Source organism: Malania oleifera, chromosome 12 (genome assembly GCF_029873635.1).
Source record: "Malania oleifera isolate guangnan ecotype guangnan chromosome 12, ASM2987363v1, whole genome shotgun sequence".
Lineage (NCBI taxonomy): Eukaryota > Viridiplantae > Streptophyta > Magnoliopsida > Santalales > Ximeniaceae > Malania > Malania oleifera.
This window is the reverse complement of record NC_080428.1, coordinates 77,458,455-77,477,569: the sequence shown is the minus strand read 5'-3', so window position 1 is coordinate 77,477,569 and position 19,115 is coordinate 77,458,455. Positions and strand designations below refer to the sequence as shown.

Here is a 19,115-nt window from a genome sequence, read left to right as displayed (position 1 = left end):
GTTGTATTTAGGTACAACCTTGCTCTATGAGAAAAGAATAAAAAGAAAATGCACAAAGGACATTAGACATTGTGTGGCAATTTCATCCTTAATCGTGCAACTAATTTGTGATTAATTAAATTCAAAAACAAAATGATTAAGGTTCCATATAGTTCTAGGATTTCATTAGGAGAGAGAGAAAAAAAAGATAAAAGACTAAAAAGAAAATTCACTTTCAGTTTATTTTCTCCTACATTAAATATTATTAAAGAATAAAATTTTAATTTAGTGTGTAATTTCCAAATATGTGAAATTAAATTTATGTTCATTGCTTCATTTTATATTTTGAGATGGTCAATGGTAATATGATCAATTGTTCACGATTTCAAGTTTAGAGAAATATTTTCTTCGCATAAAAATAAGGATAAGATTCAGTACATTATGACAATCCTCCACTTACCCTCGGAAAACCTCATGGCCTATCAAGGACCTTTTTCTTTTAATGAATTTGGGCACACTTCGATATAAAATTATATTATATCTCTTTCAAAACAGAACAAATATAATTTTAAAATTTAAAATCCACGCTCTTAAACGTTAACTAAGAAGATATTCATATTATACTACTGTAATTTCAAAATTCAAAATTCATGCTCTCAAATGTTAACTAAAAAGATTGCAAAACATTATCAAAATGGCCAAAATAGAATCATCCTACTGACTAGTGGAAAAATACTCAACAGATAAATGCAAATTGCATATGTAAACTGCAACGCCACATTTTTTGTGCCTTGCATGTGACGCAATGGAGAACATGTGCAAGATGAAATCTCCATTGCTCTTGAAAAGGATAGGGAAAATACATTCTCAAATTTTTGTTCTAAATTTACAATTCCTTTTCCTCTTTCGTCGCCCAACTTTTATCCATGTTTATATTCATAAGCCTGTTGAATTAAATATTTACAGTATATTTTTCAACAGGATACAATGCAAAAACATTGCAAGGAGCTATTAAACCCTTTGTAGGATTTTCACTTGCCCCCAAGCTGCTCTGTTAACAGATCAACAGGTAATGACCCAAAAGGAACTGATGACTCCAACTCTTCGGATGACGAGTCACTTAAGTAGTAATCATCATCGATGTTGAATCCATCTTCATCATCTTCAGAAGAAGGATCATCATCATGCTCTACCACAGAACTACTGTAAACATCTTTCCTTGACAGGGCTGGTGCTGGATACGAGTGCTCGGTGGCTTGTGAGGTGTCCTCAAATTCCTCCACCACTTTCAAAAGAGCATCAGGACCAAGATTGATCTCATCCAGCAACAATGCCTTGCTTGACTCAAGCGCACGTTTCCACAAGGACATCATTCTAGGGCTTGAGCTCACTGTCTTAGCATCCCTCCCCTTGTGATCATCGTCATCGTTGACTGGAAAAAACAAACACACACAAATCAGGAAGAATGAATTGAGACTCCCACCTCGAACCATCAAGAACCATGCTGCAGCATTGCAGGCTATGGCTATGTGCACTGCGTACAACGTACACAAGTTAAATAGTTTGTTTTTTATTTTCAGTTTTAGATTTCAGAACTGCTGCCTTGTTTTACATTTTTCCAACATTTGTATACGAAACTATGGAAAACTCTTCTATACACAAATGTCAGAAGAATGGAAAACAAGGTGCCATTTAGTAATAATTTAAAAAACTAAAAATGAAAATGGAACTGTTTTCCACAAGAACAGGCCCTTGGTATCTTTCAAGTTATTGATAATTTCAGTTTAGCACTGTTAATTCAAAAGAGAAGTGGAGCAGGTATAACAGGCCATGTCTGATCCCCCTCATCTCTTTTGCATACCTGAAGTGTCCAAGCCATTTGCAACACTGCAAGTGAGGAATGAAGCAGACTGAGCTTCAGGGTACATTGATTTCCAACCTTGTCCCCTCCACATCAATATCTGTTCATCGTCAAAAGAAAGTAGCACACAAGGAACCAATTCCTGTCAACAAATAGAGAGAGAAATAGAAGTTAAACAAAGCATGTGGTCCACTGCAATTCTCAATACACTTCTAAACAAAGCAATTCTCAATATTTGTTGTTCCCCATTGAGTTTCATATACAAAAAATAAATACATCTCGAAGGGTCGCCATTTGAAAGTGTCTTTAACAAAAATGGATGTCCACAATATCTAGTTGGTCTGTGATGCATATCCACCAGCATCAACGAGTGAACTCAAATCTTCCATGTAAGGACTCTAGCCCTAGCCCCATTTTACCTTGTGCAGCTTAATAAGTTTTTAATGGCCTGAATAAACCATAAACTATGAAACATAGACAAGGTGTGCCAGCGAGGACTGTCCAGGGACCATTTCTATTAAGATAAAAAATTTGCATTGTTCAGATTCAACAAATTTGGCCTAGGATTGAATAAGGAACTAATGACAAGCAGCTCAATTTGTCCAAGTGATGCAAGGGGCCAATTCCTAGTAAAGAAACTGACCTATTAACAAGAAACAAAAGGAGAATGAGAGGATTAAATTTTGTGTTGCTTTCATTCTTGCAAAGAACACATCCTATAGTATTCAAAAAGACTCTTACTGTTAGATTTGGTACTTTATTTGTTCAATGTATTTTACTGCTTTATTTATTTTTTTAAAAGAGCCCTTAGAGAAATAACATAATTGCAAGTAATGTTGGGGCATTTGAACAATGAAAGAATTTCCCAAAGAATTTAAAAGAGATAAAAAGAAATTCCTAAATTTATTCAACCTACTTAAAAATTTTCATTCAAATTAAGCTCATAATGATAACTTGAGAAACTGTTACAATGATTAATTTGGTTTAAGATAAAAGTATAAACATTGTGGTATATCATACGTACCATTATAGGGGGGAAAAAAGAAGATGAACAATTTCATTTTCACATTCTTTGCATTCTCTCCACACTATCCTCCTTCTGTCTATTTCCAAATCAATTTCAAATCAAGAAAATACCCCCCCCCCCTTCTGACATACATATGTATATGTACTCTTGATACTATCACCATATCCTGGATACCTTTGGAGTTCAAACTTTAATTAAAATCTGAATTTGACATTTCCCATTAAAGAACCATATTGTGGATTTAATACAACTCTTTCTTCAACTTTGCCCATCACATTTCTTTTTAATCAATTAATAAATCTTGTCTCGAACCTTGTAACCAGTCATGTGAAGATCCACATAATAGGGCATAGACTAGGCAAAGCCTTATAATCAAAGTATAATAAATGATTTGGAAGTAAAATGCACACCAACCTTGAGCTTAGCACCTATTCTTTTGTAATCACTTGGATCCAACCCCTTGCAGTCAACCTTCACCAAAGGACTTCCTTCAAAAGCATCTCTTACATCCTTCACAAGGGAAAAGTACACTCCATTTTTTGCTACAGCATGAAAGCAAAGTAATCAGAATAAATTAGCTAGCTGTTGAACGCAATTTGGAAATTAATTTACATGCAAGCATATATGTGTGGGACAGTTCATCACTGAATTTATGTCCCAAATGAAATAACTGAAACTTTCTTTTTCTCACCAGTGAACTTTTGGAGATGCATGTCACAAAAAGGTTAATTATAATTTATAACTATATATATATATGCCAGATATAATCAAGGTCCCTTTTTTTCATAGGAAAAAAAACTATAATAAGAAAAGAAAGAATCTACAAGGAGAATAAGAAATCCTCCAAACTGACATAAAATAGGGGGAAAAAAAAACAAAAACAGAAAAGAAAAAGGCCCAAATAAAGCTAGCAAAGCCAACCAATCCTGTTGAATATCCCAAAAACCCCACATTTCCAAAGCATCATTACAAAAATACTGTACAGTCAAATCAATCCGATCCTCATAATAGACAGATAAAGCCTGATCTTGGAAAATATGAGCATTCCTCTCTTGTCAAGGGGCCCATAATACAGCAGAAACTGCACATCACAGCAAAACCTGTGCTCTTCACCACCCACCCACACCAACCTCTAAAAAAAGGATAAAAAAAAAATCCTTCACAAAGTACAAGGCACGCACAATGCTTAACAGATCCAAAAACTTGGTCCACAACTAAAGTTTTATACAACAACAACAAAACCAAGTCTTAAGTCAGACTAGGTGGGGTCAGCTATATGAATCATTTTCCGTTAATTTATACGATCATGGACCATTTCTTTTGACAAATTCAGGGCTATTAAATCCTTACTCATTATCTCCTCCCAAGTTATTATAGGTTTACCCTTACCCCTTCTACTACCCCCGACAGTAACTAACTCACTCTTCCTCACTGGTGCACTATGTGGCCTACATTGCAACTGTCCATACCATCTAAATCGTCCTTCCCTTATCTTATCTTCTATAAGAGCTACACCTAACTTACCGCAAATATGTTCATTCCTTAATTTATCTTTCAATGTTATACCACTCATCCATCTAAGCATTTTCATCTCAGCAACTTTAACTTTTTGGATATTCTGCTTCTTCAACGCCCAACATTTTGATCCATATACAATAGTTGGTCTTATAGCTGTCCAATAAAACTTCCCTTTTAATTTTAAGGGTATTCTACGATCATAGAGCACACTTGAAGCACTTCTCCATTTTATCCAACCTGCTTTAACTCTATGCATTACATCATATTTAATATCTCCTTCAGCTTGCATAATATATCCAAGGTATCGAAATCTACAAGTGCTATTTATTTCTTCATCATCAAGTTTAACTTTGTCTCCAATATTCCTCCTATCATTACTAAAATTACATTTCACATATTTTGTCTTATTTCTACTTATCCTAAAGCCTCTAGATTCCAAAGTTTCTCTCCATAATTCTAACTCAGACTCTACTCCGTCCCTGGTTTCATCAATTAATACAATATTATCTGCAAACAACATACACCATGAAACCTCCTTTTGAATACTCTTAGTCAGTTGGTCCATCACTAAAGCAAAAAGATAAAGACTCAAAGCAGATCCTTGATGTGCACCTATGGTGATTGAAAATTCTCTAGTTTCTCCATCTATGGTCCTCGCACTAGTCATTGCTCCATCATACATATCCTTAATGACATCAGTATACCTACTATATACACCATTTTTTTCTAAAACACACCATAGAACTTCCCTAGGTATCCTATCATATGCTTTCTCGGTCAATAAATATCATATGCAAGTCTCTCTTCTTTTCCCTAAACTTTTCCATTAATCTTATTAAAAGATATATGACTTTTGTGGTAGATCTCCCAGGCATAAAACCAAATTGATTTTCTGAGACCTTCATTTCTAACCTTAATCTTTGTTCAACTACCCTTTTCTTATAGTTTCATTGTGTGACTCATAAGTTTAATTCCACAATAGTTATTACAATATTGAATCTTCTTTATTTTTGTATAGAGGTATTAAAGTGTTTTTCCTCCATTCATTTGACATTTTCTTAGTTTTTATAATTGTATTAAATAAATTAGTCAACCATATAATTTTGTTAACAACTAAACATTTCCAAACTTCAATTGGGATGTTATCTGATCCTATAACTTTCCCATTTTTCATCTTTTTTAGTGCAAACTTAACTTTGTTCACTCTAATTTTGCAAAAAAAAAAAATCTCATATTTTTAGTCTTTTCCTCATTTGACAATTTTAAGTTTAAGTCTTCTATTTGGTTTTCATTAAACAACTTACTAAAGCAACTTCGTCATCTTTCTTTAATGTCTTCGTTCTTAACCAAGACAATATCATCCTCACTTTTTATACATTTTACACTTCCTAAGTTTTTACTCTTCCTTTCTGCTTTAGCAAGTTTAAATATATCTCTTACCCCTTCTTTTGTATCTAATTTATCATACAAACTATTAAATGATCTGTATTTAGCTTCATTAACGACCTTTTTTGCATCTTTTCTCGCCTCATATTTTTCAAAGTTATCTTTGTTTCTACATTTTTGCCACATTGTATACCAAATTCTTTTTGTCTTTACGGCTTTTTGTACATCTTTATCTCAACACCAACTTTCTTTACTATTCGAGAATCTTCCCCTTGATCCACCTAAAATCTCTTTTGCTATCTTTTTAATAGAGCTAGCTAATCTACTTCAAAGAGTATTTGTATCTATCCCATCCTCTATAGTCCAATCCCCATCTTTGATCATTTTATCTTTAAATTTTATTATATTTTCTCCTTTTAGGTTCCACCACCTAGTTCTCTTATACTGGTTTATTTTATCCTTTGTCTTCCATTTTTTAATACATATATCTAATATTAAGACTCTATGTCCACAACTAAAGTTTTATATATAAAAAATAATAATTTTTGAATTAATCATCAACCATTGCTAATCTGTTGGCACAAAGAGATGACTTGTCAACCCTAAGCAATGTAATTTCCATGATCAATCAGAAATTGTTGTATATATATGAAAAAAATTCGATGCTCCCAATGAAGAATACTAAAAAGGTGGATGATCTGTTTTGACAAAAAATGTATTACATTGAGTTTAATTTGTAAAATGTACTACTTGGACATGTTTCCACACATGCGAGTGAAGATGTTATCATATAGAATGACATGTTTGAAAACAAATGGACCTATAAACTTTTTAACCAGAGAACCTTCACTACAAGCAATAAAACACCCTTCACTTGCAACAATGAACCTCTTAAATCCTCAATGGACCACATTAACCTTACAGCCTTGCAGCAGGTCCAAATAAATCCACCCCTTGAGGACAAGCTCTCTTAGAGCAATTGCATGACTTTTCCTCTCATGATCCCTTCACCTCTATAAATATAAGGGACAACATAAATCCAGTTACTAACTTCAAATTCCATAGCCCTGGCCTAATAAACCAAGTCATAACTTTTCAATTCATGGTCTCCTCATCCCTATAAATGTAAGAGTAGACATCAACTATTTTCACATTCAATGGCTCCGATCCTATGACTAAATTAAACAAGAATACATCTTGATTGAATAAAAAGAACATCCTTCATTGCAAGAAGATTCAAACAAAACAAAAAAATAAATGGGGGCTGATGGTCTACCTAGTTTACAAATTGGCATAAGATTTTTCCCTTTCATCCGTAACTCATCGGCTTCATTTTTTGTCAACCCCTCTGGAACTTCTTGGATGAGTTTTGGGTAAACTGGAGCAGCTGGTTTCCAAAGCATTAAAGGGTACTGTGGACGAGTACGGTAATTGTAGTTTCTTCCACGAAAAAGGTAAACAACCCCACCAAATCGATGAATGATCTTCCCCCCAGACTTTTCCTAAAACCATAAATAAAAATGGAGTTGAAAGGAAGCATATTTTTCTAAAGTTTGATAATAAAATTAAGTGCTTGTAGAATATGCATGGTGTAAACCAAGCATGCTTAATGGAAATCAAATCAATTTCATAATATCTATAAAACATCTGCCAATGAAATTGTGCAGCAACAAAGTGAAACATAGAGAAGAATAAACCTCTGTAGTGTGACAAATATGTGAACAACCAGATAACATGAACTCCACTAAAATTTTGTTTTTTAAGGTAATGATGGACAAAGATATGTTAACCACGTTGACAACACTGTTTCATCTACAGAATGCAACAAAGCAAAAACAGTCATATCCAAATATTAGAAATCCTTGGTTTTATTCTAATGGAAATTGTTTGATACCATATGCACACTGGTTGTTGACACCCAATTTTGTTCACGGTCAATTTGATTAAAATCTAATAATTTCAATGATGGACAATAAATGACTAGAAACAACTAAGGGCACTCTCTCTCTCTCTCTCTCTCTTTAGACCCTCATTAGCACTTTTCAAGTTCGGGCTAAGTTAGGGCTTCAATTTTGCATTTTAATGCTTAAACCACCTTTTTGCTGAAACAGGAGGATATCCCTAGCCAAGTTAGGGGTTTCACATTAAGAACAAGGTGAAACATGTATCAAACCACCCTTCTAGGATAAGGAAAGAAAAATCTTGAACTTTATGGGCATTTTTGGAAAGATGGTTATTAAGTTACCCTAGCTCCCAAAGCTTTATAAAAGGGAATCTAGGGCTCCCAAAAAAAGAGGGAGGCACATTGAAGGGGAAGACATGCAGTTAAGGGAAGGAGTGGAAGTACAGCATATTATTTATTGGGTCTTCTTAGCTCTATTGGGTTTTCTTGGTCTTCTTGTCCCTGAAGGAGAAACAAGGAATGATCTTTTTAATCCCTCTTGGATGCTTATGAATTTTTGTTGCATATTAGTAGGAAGTATTAATGTGAACTTTGATGTTCTTTAATGTTCTTGCATGATTTTATGATGGTTAACCCATGAGTTTCCCATGATTGGGTTGACGTTGACATATGAATGAATAGTGGGGACTTATTCTTGTTTCTTCTTCTCATTTTACTCGTGGTCTTTGTGACTTTGTTTTGCTACAATGAATGAAGAAATTAATGGTAGATACAAGAGAGGGAAGCTATGAATGCAAGGGAGAGACGGTTCTCTTTGACATGCAGGTTTTGTTTAGGAGGTCTTTGAAGTCCATGATTTTTCTTTGTTTTAGTATTGAGGAGTTCACGGTGGAACAGGGGTTCACACTAACGCCATTGTCATCTCACTGTCATCATATCATCTTCATCATCATCCCCTTCTTCTTCTTCTCCTCCTCCATCTTCCTATTCTTCTTCTTTTCTAGCATGCATATCAAAAGGGAGAAGAGTAGCAGTCCAGTGGCAGCAACAGAGACCAGCTCTTGCAGGATATTCAGGGAACGATGTTAGCATCTGGAGATAGCCACTATGGGAGCAGCTGAGCACGGCAGAAAGAAGAAAAATAAGAAGCGGCAGGGTCAGTGATTTCCGTGCCAATAAACAGAGCCAGTGGCGAGGGAGCCGACATTTGACCAAGTCCCACAGCAGTGGAGAGGCAACAGGGCGGCTGCTGCAGCTGCTGTTGTGCAACATGCAGGAAACCCTAAGAGATAAATGATTTCAAATTCATATAAAAAAAATCCTTAAAATATTTTAAAATAGGAAAAATTCAATTTTTATTCTCATTCTTTATTTGATAATTTGTTATAAAGTCGTTTTTGTTATTATTATTATTAGTATTATTATTACGATATTTTCTCTAAAACAATCCAAAAAATGAGAAGACCAAGAATCCAAAAATTTTAATTTGCTTATGTATTATTGCTTAGAATTTTATTTAATCAACGTTACTAATTGGGATTTTTCGTCATTTATTATTTAATTGTGCCAATAAAAAGTCATTAAAATTCCATGAAAATTCAGGAAAATTGTAGGGAAATTCCTAAAATTGCTAGGGTATTTTCTAGTTTTTTTAGAGTCTCTTGGGCTTTCTTTTGAGATAGATTAGTGTTTCCAATTTTTCTAAAAATCACAAAAAAAAATTGAACAATCAAATAATAAAAAAATAAAAGGCCAGGGTTCCCTAGTACATAAGTTTGGATCTCTCTTTGTATTTATTTCTAACATTAGAAGGGTTAAATTATTTTTAAATAGTTAAGTAGGGTTTCCTTTAAAAGACTTTGGGCAAAAGTTGCATGTCTTACTTCAATTGAGGCTTGTGTTTCTTATTTTGTTATATTGATTGCCTCTTTTGCATCATTTGGTAGATATCTCTTCATTGTGTAACTTATTCGTATAAGGTTGCATCCTATTTCGCTTGAACAATCTTTAATTGAATCAATCCAACGATGGAATCTGAAAGTGGCATGATAACGTCTTCTTGGGATTCTAAAGCTGAGGGAAGCCCTTTGTACAAGATCAGGAAACTAGATGGTCATTGGGTGAACCAAAGTAAAGAACTATAGGCCATGTGTAATTCATGTTTAAAATTCCAAAGTAACGGTACGTCCATGAAATGGTTGTGTAGGGGCGCTAGTACCTTCCCCTCACATAACCATACTCATGAACTTGGCCCTAGGTAAGGGAAATAAGTTTGACTATTAACTCCTTGGCCCTAGGTGTAGCTAGTAGACCAACCAATCCGGTAATAATCAATTAGTTGTTCTAACCTTACCTAAAATAAAATAAGTTAGTAGGAACTCCACTGATTTGTTTTGACTCATATATCATCCACACTCATAATTTCTCATCTTGAGTTTGCCATCCAAGTCCAGGCAGTTCTAAGATTCACCCTGGCAGGTGGTGGCTCTCCAGCACATTGTGACACTGGTCTATAAAGTAACTAATAAAAACAAGCATCAGGGTAAGTTTGGTAGCTAATATTTCTCATGATACATTGACACAATCTCTCAAGGGAAACATGATAAGAAGAGAGAAACTTCACAAGAGAAAAGAAGAAAAGTGTTTTTTTGTTTCCATTTTTTTTTTTTTTTTTGGTGTGGGAAGCAAGAACTACAATCCCTTTCTTTTGTCCTCTCTTTTCTCCCCAATTTTGGAGAGAAGCTCAAGCTCTCCTTCTTCCTCCTTTTTTGGCTCCACTTCTCAACCAATTCTTTTCTCTTCTCCTGTTAAAATAACCATACAAGAGAAGATGATAGAAGCTCCTAAAAATCTTTTCCTCCTCTCCTTAAAGCAATCAAACAAAAAAATTGGAAAGAAACCCCTACAGTACTTTTTCCTTTATCTTCACTTCTCTCCAACCAAGTGGGGAGTTACTAAACTTCAAGGGATTAGACAACATAAATTAAACTGGAATGAAATATCCCATTTATCTTCCACAATTCATTCAAATATCCTCTTCTTTTTTTTTTTACTTTCTTGTTTTCTCAAGTATTGTAACTCCTACACAAATGATTATTTCTTGCAGACTAAAATTTTATTTATTTATTTATTAGAAAGCACCAAGGGGAACCAGCCCATACACAAGAGCAGAATCATTTACAAGACAAGCACTTAATAAAATCTATGAGATTCTGCACATAAAATGTAAGCTGCTCACTGAACTAAAATCTAAAGGTCTATAATCATCTGCCTTTGAAGGACATACATCAAGGAAGTTTCCTTTCACTCAAAACTTGGTCCATTCCTCTCCCTCATTGCTTAAAGATTATCTTCCAAGTCTTAATTATTATTTCTTCCTCTTCTTTTTCCTCTTCTTCTTTTAAAATTATAGCGCTTAAACTTTTATGTCACTGATAAGTTAGCAGCAGTTCAAACTTAAGACATAAAAATTTTCTTTCACCCAATTAATTAAAAAAAAATGATACTTTATTTCAACGTTCAAATCCTGAACAGTTTTTATATTTGAATTAATTAAAATTATAGTGCTTAAATTTTTACGTCACTGATAAGTTAGCAGCAGTTCAAACTTTAGACTTAAAAATTTTCTTCATCCAATTAATTAAAAAAAAAATGCAACTTTATTTCAATGTTCATCTCTCTTTGTTTTCCTGTAAAGCGATTTTTATATTTGAATTTCTGAGCACTGCACAGGTGGTTTTGAGTTTGAAACTAATATTCAATCACAATCAGCATGATAGCTGTTAAACAAGCACTTTACCTAAAAGCTTAAGCTGTTAGCTTGTGGGTCAACAATATATATCCTGCCTTAACGATAGCTAAAATATCAAGCCAGATACTTCAAAACAAAAAATGTATAACAAGCCTAATAATGGCAGATAAAAGAATTGAGACTAGTTGTTCAAATTTAGCATGATGAATAATATTAAAATTGCGTCACATTGTCCTGTTAAAATCGACTGTTTTTCATGCATTCAAAGCTACATAAATTGACATCACTTATAAAAAAAATTGAAGTCATTGTGAGAGCCTATATTAACTCTAGCTTTTCATGAAGTGCCACCACTTTCGGCTGCACAGATGGCCACCTTCTCAGTGATATTCTCATTATAAACGATTAACTTGAGCATAGAACGATAGAAGTGTGCATAAAATTTCATGAGCAGGAAAATCTGCATCTAAAAATAAATAAATGAGAGACAATGCTGAGTGAAGAAAACCTCAAGATGATGGCAAACATTATCCATATCAACAGTGGGAACGCCTTTGCAACGAACTTTACAAACACGTCGTCTCTTCCAATGTGTGTGTACCAAGTCCAGCATATTATGGGTTAATCCATCCCTCCCTAGACCATTCAGTATAGTAGCAAATTTAGTAACTCAGTCTTCACATTTTGAAAAAGATAAAAAAAGAAAAACTCCCATCACGCTAATTGAAATAAATCATTAGAAACTATAAATTTAAATAGGAGTGTGAGTAAATCAAGCCAGCTCGAATAGTCTTGTTACATAGCTCAACTTGACTTGACTCTATTCAACTTCAAGTCTAACTTGAAATACTCATTGACTAGATAGCTTCAGAACTAATCAAGCATTTGTTATTTTAGTAATTTTTATATATCAGAAATTACATGCACACACATACATATATGTTATGTTATTTTTATAATCAAATCAAACATAATTGAATTGAGCTTGAACTTTGAACTTAAAGAGTCCAGTCGAGCTGGAGAATAAGATCCACTGAATTAGAGTCGAGTTCCCAGCTTGAGTTGATTTGAGGTCGTGTACAAGTACACTACTATAGTTGATATAGGTTAGAAGCACCCTGAGAGAGAGCTTACCGAGATTCACCTGGCGATTATCAGACAAGATGGGTTTAACAAGCATTCTAATCTCTTCCTTGGTAAGAGGATCTCCAAGTATCTCCTCCCTCGTTTTCCCCTCCGTCGGGAACTTCCCTACCGGAAATGGCCCCGGCATTTGCACGTACTTCACCCCCTTAGTCCCCGGTGGGGGCGGATTGAACGAATCAAACAGCGGAATCTTCTTCTTCTTGTTCGACTTCAGTGGAGCTTTCCCCGTCCATGGCCTCGGCATCGACGGCGGAGCGAACGGCAAGAACGCCGGTTCCCGTATTGCCAAAGGCTTCACCTTCGGCGTCTCCGAGTAACTGAATTGGAACTCGAACGGAGCTCCAGGGAGGAGGTATGACACTCCGGATTCGCCGATGAGGACGGAACGCTCGTCGTCCATCAAGATGACTCCTTCGGACACGGGCTTGGGATATTTGACGAAGCGGCGGGCTTTGATGGCTGGATTGGAGGGCTGATCTGGGGTTTTGGATTGGGATTGTGGAGGGGCTTTGGGAGATTTTGGTGGGTATTTGGGGATTGGGATGGGATGCGGTGGGATTTTGGAGACTCTGGTGGGATCATTCGGAGGAGAGTTTGAAGGCAGGGAGGAGAAGAGGTTGTGACCTGGTAGCGTTGCCAGAATTGCCATGGAGCTTCCGCCCATACACCTCTTTTTTTTTTTGATGCGCCGACCGCTTCGGGTGAGGAAAGAGATAATGAGAGAGAGAGAGAGAGAGAGAGAGTTTTAGGACTGGATTGTAGAACAGTTTATCTTTGTCGGATGCTGATTGCTGAGTATGAAAATTGGTGCTTGGGGGTTGGCCGTGACGGTTAACATATAGTTGAAATTGAAGATTATTATATTTCTTCTTCTTTTTTTTTTGGGAAAGCCTAATAATTTCATTCATTTAAAAAACCCCTCTCCCAAAGAAGAGGGAAGGCAAGCTTGAAAATCGATTTTGTCCATAGAAGGTAATAATAAAAATAATTAACTATAATTATAAAAATAATTATAGAAGGAGGCTGTAGACTTCGTCGACGAACGCGGAGAATATAATAAATTCGAGGGACTTCCAGGACTCATCGACGAATACAGGATTTCGTCGACGAGTGCATAAGAAAATTCGTCGACGAATACAGGACTTCGTCGACGAGTGCGTAAGGAAATTCGTCGACGAATACGGGACTTCGTCGACGAGAAAATACCGAGAGACGGTTTTGGGTTGCTTTGAAAGTCGTCGACGAATACAGGTTCTCATCAACGAATTTAATGAAAGATTCGTTGAAGAGATGACGTGTCTCATCGACGAATCTAACCCTATAAATAGCTAAAACCCGGATTTTTATCCATTTTTCACGCCCCTCTCTCTCTCTACGACTCTCTTTCCCTTCTCTCTTCGATTCCGGCCCCGCCAATCGCCGGATTGACAATCCGAAACCGCCACGACGCTCCTGGCGAAGTTCTCTACAAGTCTATCGGAGCGGATCGTTGGAGAAATGAAGTTGGATTTCATCCCAAATTCAGAACAAGGCCTTTTAGCCTATTTTTGGCCTTATGGTAGTTATAAGAAATGATGTAAGCGATGAAATACTGATATTATATTCTAAAAAATATTATTTTCAGGGTATTTTGTAGGAGGCCCTGTGGGTGTTAAGCTAGTATCCTATAAGGGCTTTCCAGTAGTCAAGTAAGAAAAATATGTTATGCTAGGTAATTTTAGAATATGATACACTTTATTAAATGATGAAAAGTATGTATTGCAGTATCGTGTGGCTTGTGAATATGAATATAGTACGGAGATATGCTTTACGATATTTCAGTATTCTGATTTTACGATATTTCAGTACTATGATTTCATGAACCTCAATACCATGATAATACGAATATTAGTATTATGATCATGTAGTTTCAGTACTATGATTATGCAGATGTCAGTGTTATTGTAGCGACCCTCAATTTTCTTTAACATAAAATGTAAGATAATGAATAAATGGTCAACTCGAACCCATGGGTAATGGGGACACCTGTCATTTACAGCGGAAACCTAAGCAGCAGTAAGTATAAAATTGAAATCATCAATCCATCAGACATAATACCAGAGTTTATTACATCATCAAAATACTGTATTTATACACAACTATCAAAAGTCAAAACAACACTAGGACCCTATAACAAAAATCTCCCGGTCCTAGTTCAACGTTTACCTTTCAAATAGAGAAGCTCCACTCGCTCAACGGTGGCCTTGACCCGCCGGTTTCTCTAGGTTTCCTGAAAAGTTAATCAAGTTCGGGGGTGAGACATTCCTCAATAAGGGAAAATAAACTAAATACAGTTGTGTGGCAACATGAACATTTAAGACATTTATACATATACAGTGTATTTCATATTTTCATAAAAATTCACCATATCAGACTGAATATTCACATGCTTTCATATCTTCTAATAAGTCATATCATACATAAAACATCTGATATAGCTGAATAGTACTGAAAATATACCCAGGATGAATAGTTAGCTGGTGTCATGTATTACCCCCCATGACGGGTTGTGCAGATTGAAGGCGGGACCCGACAATGGCTGGTCGACCACTACCAAATCAAATATGTCTGTAAATACGATGGGCCCGCCACACCCTGGTCCGGACTTCCAGGTGGATGTCCACACTCTACTGAAAGTTACATCGACTATCCATCTCCCATCCCCTCGTGGGATGGTTAGCACTAATCTGAATGTAGATATTTGATCTACATATAGCTACGGTACCAAGCTCCTGAACTGAACTAAACTAACATCCGGGTTCTAATAACATATAGTACATGGTAATATAGCATCGTTCATAATTTCATAAGTACGGTCTTGTGATGACCCAAAAATATATATATAATTAAAGTACAATAATAATAAAATAATAAAAATGGTCATTAAATTAATATCAATACAGAAGTGTTTTTTTCTGTAGGATCTTTGATTCCATGTTTGATGTCTAAGAAAGACCTTGTCTAAGCGAGTGCTCAGAGACCATTGCGGCTCAGTCGCTCCCTGAAGGTCGGCCTGTGTCAAAATGGAATTTCATAGGAGAAACAGGATAGACATTGTTTGTACACGTAAATAAGTATATATACATAAAATAGTGTTTTGATAGACATAATTTGTAGAAATACATAATAAGATAATAATAATATAGGTATCATATGTGGGGCCCACAAGACTATGTGGGGTCCACATGAGTCCCGGAGCCACAAGACACTATTTATATACGTAAATAAGTACATAAAATAATATTTTGACTAATATAATTTGTAAAAATATATGATAAAATAATAATAATATAGGTATCCTATGCGGGGCCCATAAGACTGTGTGGGGCCCACATGAGTCCCGAAGCCGTGTGGAGGTTTACACGAGTCTCGAAACTGTATAGGGCTCATAAAATCGTATGAGGATTATTGGAATTACGTAGGATCCGTTTGGGTCTCGAAGTGGTGTGGGGCCCACAAGACCATGTGGGGCCCACATGAGTTTTCAAAATTTAAATTTAATTTTTGTTCAAAAATAAATAATAAAATAAATAAATACTAAAAATAGTTTAAAAGTAAAAACAATGATAATAATAATGATAATAATGATTAAGAAAAATAATAAAATAATTAATTAACTAATTGACTAATTAATTAGGTAAGTGATTAATTAAAAATTTATTTAATGGGAATGGTGGCAAGCACTCCCACATGGCCTCCATCTCCATCTCATACTCAACCCATATCTTGCTCATCCCTTGCCCATTCTTTAATTTTAAAAAAATTATAATTTCACCCATCTCCTCACACTTTTATAAATTTCATTTCTTCCCCAAAATTTTCCTATAAATAGGGAGCTCTCAACCTTTATTTTTCACAACAATTTTTTAAGTAAGAGAAAGATTAGTGAGTGAAAGAATTTGTGGTGGAGAGAGAATTTTTAATAAATTCTCAATCACCCACCCTTTCCGATCTCATTTCTTAGAGATAGTTACAGTGTTCGTAAGGAAGAAGGTAAGTAAATTTTGATTATATTAGTTTTTTTTTTTTTTTTAATTCATACCCGAGTTTATTTTATAAGTAAATTTCAATTATGTTAATTAGTTCTACAAAATTTCCATAAGTTTATTTTTATGCATATTTAATTATACCAGTTCTATCTTTAATATACTTGCATCTATTTTTCGGTTAAGAAATATTCTAATCCCCTCGGATAAATTTTTAGCATTTTTTTTATTCAAAAATAAAATTATACATATTTTTAACACAAAAATTGTGTGGCATGAGTTGATTTCTATATTGCATTTTTTTATGAAAATATGAGTAAAGATGAGATTTTTACGATATTATTTTAAATTACATAAATTATAATAAGATGATTTTAAAACCCCTTATGACAACGAAAGTTCAAAGTTACAGATACTCGGTACCGCAGCTTAAAGTTTATAGGGATCAGAGTGTACCCACACTGTTTACAGAGTGGTTATTCATGTTAGTGGATTTCTCCTGAGTGCACACCTGGTTCCGGACTAGGACTTAATAAGGAAAATCTCACTTAAAGTTTACGTACGTTGATTTAGTTTGGTCGGCTAGCCAGTTAAGTCCAGTCTTTGGACCGCACAACCCAGTCATGGGGGTAAACATGACTTACGGCAAACAGACCTAAGGGTGATTTTTTTTTACAATATATGTTTATACATATTTAATTACGTGTACAAAGTTGCTGATGATTTGAAAGAAAAGTGTAAGTTTACATAAAAATGATCATTCTGGTACTTAAATGAAGATCTAAGGAAAACGTATAAGGAAATATATATGTATGTTTATCATTAAATATTTTTACAGTTTTAAAGTTAAAAGTTTAATTTAACAGTTATAGTATATGATTATAAAATTTTACTGTTGTAATTGATGGTAAAAGTTTTATGTAGTAAATTTTAAATTTATATTTATTCTAAAAACAATTTTGAAGTTATAGTATTAAATATTGTTTTACGAAATTTTTTTTAAACTCATTTTGGCCACACACTAATAATAATCTTATTTACTTACTGAACGTCGTCTCACTCCAATCATATTTTTATTTCAGATGACTCTGAAGAGCATGTCGGAAATCAGGCTTAGTAAGCACGCGGGTGGGGATAGAAAAATAAAGATTTGTTTAAAAATATTAGTATGTTGTCAAATATTTATGCTTGTGTAATTTTTCTTCTTTTGAAATAAATGATTGTAATATGGATAATTAGTGCTCTGGTTTAATAAAAATTGAGTTTATTTGCTTCCGCTATAAATAAATGGTAAAAAGTTAATATCCCAGGCCCCTCGGGGTTGGGGTGTTACAAGCCTCGTGCCAAAAACATAAATATGTGGCCTCGCGCCAATAACATAAATACGGCCGATAACATAAAATACAACCTTATGCCGAAATCGTTTCAGGTATTACATTCTGAAAATAACTCATTTATCATATATTCATCAAACTCAATATAGCATAACTCGTCTTTTCAAAATACCTAAAAATATGTTTTACTCGTAAAATCACTCATATCATGATTCATAAAAAATAATGTTCATGCCACACATGTGCCGTTTAAAGTCATACCTCATATTCTAAAATCATCATTTCTAGCATCTTATACATACATATATTTTTTAATCATAATAGTAGTATTTTCCAAACACACATTTCATATATGATAAACAAATATAGCATATGTTTTTCTGAAAATAAATGTGCTCATAATTAATAATAACTTGCGTGGAAAATAACTACTTTAGTTTATTCCCTTACCTAGCTACTGAGAAAGCCCCCAAAATATCATAGGCTAACCCCCGTATGATTTCCTGATCAATATCTTGAAACTCAAAACTCCCAGTATTAAACATCAGTATTTTCATACGTACATCAATTTCTATAACTACCATAAAGTCTAATTTGACTTAAAAAGTCTTACCTCAACCTAGGGATGATTTGCAACTTCGTTTTCCCAACAATCCACTCTGACAAACTCGTAGAGAACTTCGCCAGGAGCGTCGTGGTAGCCTCAAATCTTCGATCCGGCGACTGGCAGGGCCAAAATCGAAGAGAGAGAGTGAGAGGGCCAAAGAGGAGAGAGAGAGAGTGGAGAGGGAGCTTGGAAATGAATAAAAATCGGATTTTTACATATATATATATATATATATATATAGGGTCAGATTCGTCGATGAGACACGTCACCTCGTCTACAAGACACGTCACCTCGTCGACGAGTCCTTCATTAAATTCGTCGACGAGACCTTGTATTCGTCGACGAAATTCAGGTTGCCTCAGAACCCCTCTCAGTATTTTCTCGTCGACAAGGCCCTGTATTCGTTGACGAATTTCCTTCTAAACTCGTCGACGAACCCCTGTATTCGTCAACGAACTTAGGTAATCTCTTGAAATCATTTTTATCCTCCAAATACAATGTCGTCGATGAACACTCCGCGTTCGTCGACGAAGTATACGGCCTTCTTTTGTTTCTATTTCTATTTCTCTTCCTCTTAA

The 19,115-nt window shown here is 34.8% G+C and overlaps 1 protein-coding gene across 1 annotated transcript; it reads right to left on the bottom strand.

Annotated features, from left to right (window-relative positions):
• Positions 1 to 794: 794 nt before the first annotated feature.
• Positions 795 to 13,380, bottom strand: LOC131144922 (CRS2-associated factor 2, chloroplastic). The gene is made up of 6 exons (XM_058093883.1): positions 12,560 to 13,380; positions 11,934 to 12,061; positions 7,048 to 7,273; positions 3,282 to 3,409; positions 1,841 to 1,982; positions 795 to 1,411 (listed from the first exon to the last, which is right to left on the bottom strand). The coding sequence occupies exons 1-6, from the start codon at positions 13,233 to 13,235 to the stop codon at positions 1,011 to 1,013; spliced, it is 1,701 nt and encodes a 566-aa protein (XP_057949866.1). The 5' UTR covers positions 13,236 to 13,380; the 3' UTR covers positions 795 to 1,010.
• Between the last annotated feature and the right edge of the window lie 5,735 nt (positions 13,381 to 19,115).

Bases quoted from the DNA above. Each gene is read 5' to 3' on its own strand.
- LOC131144922 (XM_058093883.1), bottom strand. From the start codon at position 13,235: ATGGGCGGAAGCTCCATGGCAATTCTGGCAACGCTACCAGGTCACAAC. The intron at 12,062-12,559 runs GTAAGCTCTCTC...TGAATGGTCTAG, and splicing joins TAATCGCCAGGTGAATCTCG to GGAGGGATGGATTAACCCAT. The intron at 1,983-3,281 runs GTTGGTGTGCAT...ATTTGTTGACAG, and splicing joins GAATAGGTGCTAAGCTCAAG to GAATTGGTTCCTTGTGTGCT.